This window comes from Phascolarctos cinereus, unplaced genomic scaffold (genome assembly GCF_003287225.1).
Source record: "Phascolarctos cinereus isolate Bilbo 61053 unplaced genomic scaffold, phaCin_HiC Scaffold_4;HRSCAF=312, whole genome shotgun sequence".
Lineage (NCBI taxonomy): Eukaryota > Metazoa > Chordata > Mammalia > Diprotodontia > Phascolarctidae > Phascolarctos > Phascolarctos cinereus.
Genome location: NW_027555847.1, coordinates 180,626,081 through 180,633,708, shown reverse-complemented (window position 1 = coordinate 180,633,708; position 7,628 = coordinate 180,626,081). Strand labels below are relative to the sequence as shown.

Genomic DNA, 7,628 nt, shown 5'->3' with positions numbered 1-7,628 from the left:
GCAAGTCACCAAACCTATGCCTGCCTCAGTTTCCTCAAAGTGAAGGTGATAAAAGCACTGATTTCTCAGGGTTGTGAAAATCAGATAATATTTATAAAGAACTCTGGAAACCTTAAAATGCTATGAAGAAGCTAGCTGTTATTTTTAGAGTCAGAGAGCACACAAATTTGTTAACAATCACAATTGCTCATAACCTGAAAAGGAACAGGAAGCTCCTAAGCCCTTGTACTTAATGTTGCATAATTATGTGGGTTTTGCTCCACCATTCCCCCAGTCTCCAAGTTCTGCCCCAACATTCCCAGCTCAACTATAGTTTCCCTCTCCTGCTTGGCAGTCTGAAGGATGGTAATACTAACCCCACAGAATATAAGTTTCTTGAGGGCAGATCTGTTTTAGTTTTGTATCTCTGGTGCCCAGAACTGTTTTTTTGGACCAGACCCACGATTTCATCAATGTAGTGAGTTCTTAGTAAGGAACCCCTTCTAAAGATGCAGAAAGGTTCTTTCTCTGCCTATTATACTCCAAGGTACCTAGGGTACTGAGAGGCTTTGTGAGTTGCCACAGATACAGCCAATATATTTCAGAGGCAGGATTTGAACCCATATTTTCTTTAATCAGGAACCAACTCTCTAAACACCATATCAGTAATGACAAGCTCGAATAGAAACATCCCTATAAGCTACATGTTGACTTAGAAAACAACAAATTAACATTATCTATATTGTATTGTATTTTTACTTATTTTTGCCAAACATTTCTCACTTATATTTTAATCTGGTTCGGGCCCACTCAGGAGTTTTGCAGAGGCCTACATGAGTTGAACACCTCTGTAGTATTCCACACTGCCCTTCTATGTGTTTTCCATATTGTTGTCTTTCAATAAACACTTGCTGAATGAATGAACGAACAAATGCTTTGAACTGGGATAATGGAAAGTGAGTCAGTTTGCCAACAGGTTTTATTCACTTAGAGCTGTTCTGGTATTACAGATTGGGGGGGGCGGGGAAGAGAAATCTAACAGGGACGATAACAAATAATAGAAGTCATAAGGAGTGTGGCCCTTCTTAAGCAATATAGGAAGAAGGGACTTAGCTTTTGCCAAGCCATAAAGAATATAGCTGGCAGAGGAGTGCTATCTCTTGAGTTTCTAATGGAAGCATTACCACAGTGGGGATTAAGAAACCATAAAGAAAAACAACTCGGAGAAACCAGTGTTCTTTCAACCACAGAGCAGGAGAGCCTCCAGGCAAGTAACTGGAATCAGCTAAGCAGAAAGCCCAACTCAGAAGGGCAAAGGAGCTCCCGGGGTGCCTCTCCTTCCTACATTAAGCCAAGTTTGTGTTTATAGGTTAATCCTTAAAGGATATTACTGCTTCTTTCAATGGTTAATGAATAGCTAATAAGTGCCTGCTTCATTTAATTGTCCAAAGGCCAGTTGGTCCCAGGGTGAATAAAGCCTTGAAATCTGCAGCTAAGAGGGGCTTGTCTCGGAAGTCATCGTCTCCCAGGGAGCAGGCAAGGAAGATAGTGGCAGAAGCGGGAGCTCAGCTCCAGAAGTGGGAGGATGCAGAGAGGGAGTGTCACCACCCTTTGCTGCCTCACCCCCTTGACTGGATTCCTGATCATCTGTTTGGGGGCTTTCTTCTTTTCCATGGGGTCAGGCTCTAACTGCAGGGGGAAACTGATCCTGGCCTATTGTTTTTTGCCTCTGGGGTTCCTGATCCTCTTGAGTGGCATTTTTTGGAGCACCTACCAGCAGGCAAGCCAAAGCAAGCACATCTTCAACAGAGTGCTCAGACAGCACCTAGGGCATGAGGACCTGCAAATTCCTGCTGTGGACAGGTACTGTAGCTGGGATGCCACCAGTACTGCTGACAGCAGGAAACTGGGACAGAGTTGCCATAAAGTTAGATAGTTGACTTAAAGTTATGGTGTGGGGAGAGAAACTGAACCTCAGATTTCATTTGTATAGGGAACTCCAGGGTGAGGAAACTCCCTCCACCAATGAAGATTGGCACCTTTTCCACAATTTACAATCTTAGAGATTTGTGTGAAGTAGCAAGAAGTTAATTGGTTTGCCCAGAATCACACAGCCAGTACATGTCAAAAGCAAGACCTGAGCCCCTGTGTTCCTGATTCCAGAGCCAGCTTTCTATTCACTACTTTCTATTCACTATTCAATTACAGTGTTGGACTTCCATGTGTTCCTCCAGGGACAAAAGATTTCATTACCTGGGGGATTCATGTTAGACTTGGAGCCCTATGGGCCCCCAGACAGGGAAAACTGTGACCTAGCAAAAGTTTGTCTCATAAAGGCCTTTCCCCTATTCTTTTAATGCCTTTCTCTTTTATCCTTTTTCTACTGCTTCATTGTCCCAGAGTGCTTAAGTGTGAATTAGTTTTATGTCTTAAGAATAACTGACCTTTCTATATCTTTAAAGTTTGCAAAGTATTTTTCATACGTTATCTCATTTGAACCTTATAACTACCCTATAAGCTAGATGCTTTGAGGATTCTTATTTTCCTTTTACAGATAAGGAAACAGGTTCAAGAGAGTTCCATAGACCAAGAGCTGGAAGGGTAGACTCCAAAATCATCTAAGTCAAACCCTTCTTTTCATGGAGGAAGAAGATAAAACCTAGAACAGTTAAATGACTTTCCCAAGGTCACACAAACAGGAAATATTAGAAGTGAGATTTGAACCTAGGTCTTCTGAACCAGAGGCAGAGGTTTTTTGGTTTGTTTGTTTTGAAGGGGTTTTCCCCCTCTCTTAAAGACTTGTTTAGGATTTCAGAGAAAGGAATTGTCAGGTGCCAAATTTGAAGCCTGGTCTTTGTGACCCCCAAGGCTCACACAAGCTCCGCTAAACCATGTTGTCTTCTACTCTCCGTGTTTGTTTGGAAACTCTAAAAGATGAACAGAGAAAAAAAATTCAAAGGACTGAATCTCCATTGGTGGCATTTCAGATTCTTGATGTCTGGCTCAGGGGGTTGGGAGGAGTGAAGATAGATTCGTGCTGAATGCAGTCTTCTGGGCATCCCCTCTCCCACCCAAATCACTCCATTGAGAAAAGTACTACCTATGCCCATGCACGAAGCTAACCTTGTCCCCAGAAAAGGAGTCATAGATACCACTCTTAATGGAAAAAAATGTCCTAAGCATAGACATCTTGGCAAACTCAAGCAGGCTTAGCTATTCAGGCTGTGCTCCAATCTGAGACCAGCCCTCCTTTCCACCAAGGGTAAGAGAGGGGAATGATTCTCAGTGCTTTACATAGGTGACCCAAAGCCCTGGGTGGAAATGTCCGAGCTATTTCTGAGTGACGACTGAGAAGGGTGCTGTACAGTAGACAATTCCTTCAGCTACTTGGCCTTGGGCCTGGTAACATTTGGAGTGGAATTGTTGGTTACAAATAACAGTTCCTACTCTGCTGTGGTTACAAGGCCACAAACACTCATCATAGGTGCTGTCATGGCTAGGTCTATAAATATAAAGCTGAGCAAAGTTTCCTCGTCACTCTTGCCCCAGCCCCTTCTCATTCATGACAGAGGAGTCAAGATTCATCACTGAGGAAAATTGGAGGTAGAGGGGCTGGATCAAAAATAGCTTCGAGAGATTTTTCTTGATCTTTCACAATTATCACACTTTTTTATGGCTCTATGCATTTTTCATATTCTACTTTGTAATGTAGCTATGAGCACATATGTCCTATGGTAAAGTGACTTGACTGAGGCAGGAATTGTCTTTTATTTATTTTTTTGCATCTCTTACAAGCCTATCAAGGTATTTGATGAATATCTTGTCAATGAATGCATGAATAAATAAATAAATAAATGAATGAATGAATAAATAAATAAATAAATAAATAACACATGCCTTCCAGCAGGAAATTACCTTTTTTCCAAGTTACATCTGTCTCCTAACCAGTTACATGCTGTCATTTGCAGAAAGCTATTGGGGGACTTGCCTCGAAAAAGATCTTAGGTAGCTTTTGTCTATATGGTTTTGTAGAACCAAGTGATTAAGGTTATTGCCAGAAGGTTGGTCACTAGTTGATGAATTTCTTCAGTCATAGCAACCCATAAAATGGACAAAAATACAAGTTAATTCTTAGTCTTATGAAGCTCCTTTCACTTCTGCTGAATCACACAGGTCTTGGGCCATGTGCAAAAATTAATTGAAATGTTAATCTTTTTTTTTATAATTATAAATAGTTATTTTATTTATTTTCTATGACCTGGGCTCTCAAATCTCACTTCTCAAAAATTGAAAGGTTAATAATCTTAAAGCATGATCCTTGTCCAGCAAATGGCAAGTTAACACACTTGTGGCCTCGGGGAACTGACCGTTATGATCAGGAGAGGACCTGTATGTTAGGGTTATGGAAATACAGAGACAAGGTGAGAAGTCATATTGATTAAATTATAGAACCAGGAAAGTACTTCAAGTTAAGGACTTAGTGGAAAAATAGGAAGTGCCTGGTACAGTTTGTGGACAGTCAGTCTTGCAGCCTGCACTCAATATTAATTGATGCTGAAGGTCTAGACCAGTTGGCTTCATGAGTTAAAACAGGGGTCAGCAAACTATAGCCCATGGGCTGAATTTGGGCCCTGGACCACAGTTTGCTAATTCCTAGGTTGGAACATAGTTAATGTCAGAGATTGATTGGAATAATGTTATAATCCCAGATTTATTCTCTGAATGGTCTCATTACTCTTGATAGAAAAGAATTCTTTCAGTTTACTACAGTGAAAACAGTGCTAAATTTGGATTCAGAGGGCCTGGGTTCAAATTCCCCCTGAGACACTTACTACTTGTGTGACCTTAGGGAAGACACTTAACTTCCCTAGACTTCAGTGCCCTTATCTATAATATGAGAAGGTTGAACTAGAGGCTCATTCCAACTCTAGATCTTTGACTCTATGAACTGAGAATTTAATCTTTTTTTTTGTGAGGCATTTGGAGTTAAGTGACTAGCCCAGAGTCACACAGCCCAGAGTGTTATGTGTGTGAGGCTGGATTTGAACTCAGGTCCTCCTGACTCTAGAGCCACTGCTGTATCCACTGTGCTACCTAGCTGCCCCAGGGAATTTAATCTTTTTTTTTTGGCTAGGCAATGGGGTTAAGTGACTTGACCAGGGTCACACAGCTAGTAAGTGTTGTGTGTCTAAGGCAAGATTTGAACTCAGGTCCTCCTGAATCCAGGGCTGGTACTCTATCCACTGCGCCACCTAGCTGACCCAGGGAATTTAATCTTGATAGGCATCTAAAGAGTATATATCACTGATGGAAAGTGAGAACCAGAAAGAGGGTGTATTTGGGTAAGTAGCATCCTCTCAGACCATGTCACATAGATATGGTGAAGTGTTTTTCTGTGTGTGGTGATGAAAGAGGACATCTGTTTCAAAATGAATATTTTCTTGATATATGACGTAGAGCTCAGTGTATTTGGTATCAACTGATACAAATATTTTTAAAGCATTTTTATGTGTGTATGTGTGCTTTATTGAATAGGCCAGATTTTTATCCTCCATCTTATGAAGACAGCATCGATCCTGAAAAGCAGATCCCTCTGCAACAGAAGACCTTCAACATCCCACCACCCCTGTATACTGAGAGCAGCCTAGAATTCATGGACGACACTGACAGCCACAGAGATATTCCACCATCCTATGAAGTTTCAGTGAGTGGCATGTTGATGGCAGAGGTGGCTGGTGCAGTAGTAACAGGAGGAGGAGGAGGAGGAGAGGCAGTGGAGGGCCAAGGCCAAGAATGCCTCCCAGGCACTTATGACGCATGTGTACCAAGAGTCAGCTGCTAATAATAAAAATTGTCAAGAGGCTTTGGAAGGAAAAACCATGTCAGTTATCCCAAGTTAGTGTTAGCAGAGAAGACGCCACTTGTGACAATAGTGGTATTTGAAAGAACGCTCCAGAGCATTCATACAACCCCATGGTGATGGCAGGGTGGATGTTGTAGAGATGAGATTCGTACTGGATGTGGTCATTTGAGAAGCTGCCCAAGAACTGAAAATGGAGGGACTAACCTTTAGCTTGTAAAAGAGATGCCCAGAGAAACCGAAGTCCCGAGTATTGCTTGCTTCTTGCGGCCAAGTCCACCCAAAGCTACACAAATCATTCCTTTCTTTTCTTCTCAAGAAAAATGCATATGAGCCAGTAAAGACCACTATTGTGACTCTACTTCTTTTACCTCCTACATATCCATAAGGGGGAAAGAAGATAGGAAACACATTGTTGTTGTTGTTGTCATCTTTCCCTTGGATGGGAACTACCATCTTACCAGACAAGCCCAATTCCACCAATGCTGTGCCAGCAATAAGTCCCATTGGACTATTATGATCCATATCTTTTTAGGACTTGATGTGGCCACAAGTCATGTAAATGTTTAAAGGCATCAAAGATATGATTGGACATTCCTTCCTATGAAGGACAAATAACTCCTGGGGGAGTAGGGAACCGAGTCCCTTTTGTTACTGAGTTCTTAGGCCCCATCAGAGACAGAAAGAAAATACTCAATGTTTTTTTTTTTTTGCTGCTTTGGTTAATTCTCAGAGGAAGCTACTTTAAGAGACATTGATGTTGTTTCCTCTTTTTCTTCACTAATAATGTTCCTAGGGCTGGACAAATTGAACTTATTGCCTTTACAAGACCTTCCCAGCCTGGCCCCAACCTTTTCAGCCTTATTACACATTACTTCCTTTCCTGAACCCTTTGGGGCATCCAAATAAGTCTTCTTGCACATGGTACATGGCTCTGCATCTCCAGTTTCTATGCCCTTTTTACTGTCTGTCCACTCCATCCCCGGTAGATTCTCCCTCCTCCTCCTCATCCCTAACCTACTTACCTCATGACTCAACTCATGCACCACTGTCTACATGAAGACTTTTCTGAACCTCTTCTCCCTCCACCTGTGAGTGTCATCCTTCCCTAAACTGCTTTGTATTTATTTTTTTCATGTGTATTCTGTATATATGGTTATGTGTACATGTTATATCTTTGTGTAGAATGTAAATAATTTTCTTGAGAGCAAAGACTGCTTCATTTTTGCATTTCTTTGCATTTCCAGGGCTTAGAAAGTACCTGGCATATAGTAGGTATTTAATAAATGCTTGTTGATTACTTCATTGACTACCTCTTGAGCAGTGATTTTCTGATTTCCTTCCCAGTCAATATGAGAGGATTTTTTTTTTCATTTCCACTGATCATCTAAAGGTGGGCACTTTGGAGTATCTGCTAATTGTTGTTCTTCCTTTGCTCTTAAAGAGGACCAATGATCAGGAACATGATGTCTTCACTTGCAAGTGAATTGTATTTAAGTGAGGCAGAGCTGGGCAAAGTCATCAGCCTCACTCTCTCCTCCAGAGTCATTGGAGTCCAGCAGCAAGACATAGGTCAAGACAACTGGAGATGGCCCCAGATGCAGTGGGGGACCTTGGTCTTTTTAAGTTAAGGTCTTTCTCCAGTCTCAGTTTGTCTGAGGCAACACCCATTCAGTAATTTAAGGCTAGATAAGAATTGAGGCCACATATGGCCTAATTTTGCCTTCATAAAAGAATCCGTCTGGGAGGGGAAGATCCTCAGAGTTTGATCATTCTTTCAGGTCAGAGA

General features: G+C 41.6%; 1 protein-coding gene across 1 annotated transcript; it reads left to right on the top strand.

The window, feature by feature from the left end:
* Positions 1–1,440: 1,440 nt before the first annotated feature.
* Positions 1,441–7,144, top strand: TMEM252 (transmembrane protein 252). Its single transcript, XM_021001804.2, has 2 exons — positions 1,441–1,842; positions 5,515–7,144. The coding sequence occupies exons 1-2, from the start codon at positions 1,565–1,567 to the stop codon at positions 5,819–5,821; spliced, it is 585 nt and encodes a 194-aa protein (XP_020857463.1). The 5' UTR covers positions 1,441–1,564; the 3' UTR covers positions 5,822–7,144.
* Positions 7,145–7,628: the final 484 nt, after the last annotated feature.

Bases quoted from the DNA above. Each gene is read 5' to 3' on its own strand.
- TMEM252 (XM_021001804.2), top strand. From the start codon at position 1,565: ATGCAGAGAGGGAGTGTCACCACCCTTTGCTGCCTCACCCCCTTGACT. The intron at 1,843-5,514 runs GTACTGTAGCTG...TTTATTGAATAG, and splicing joins CAAATTCCTGCTGTGGACAG to GCCAGATTTTTATCCTCCAT.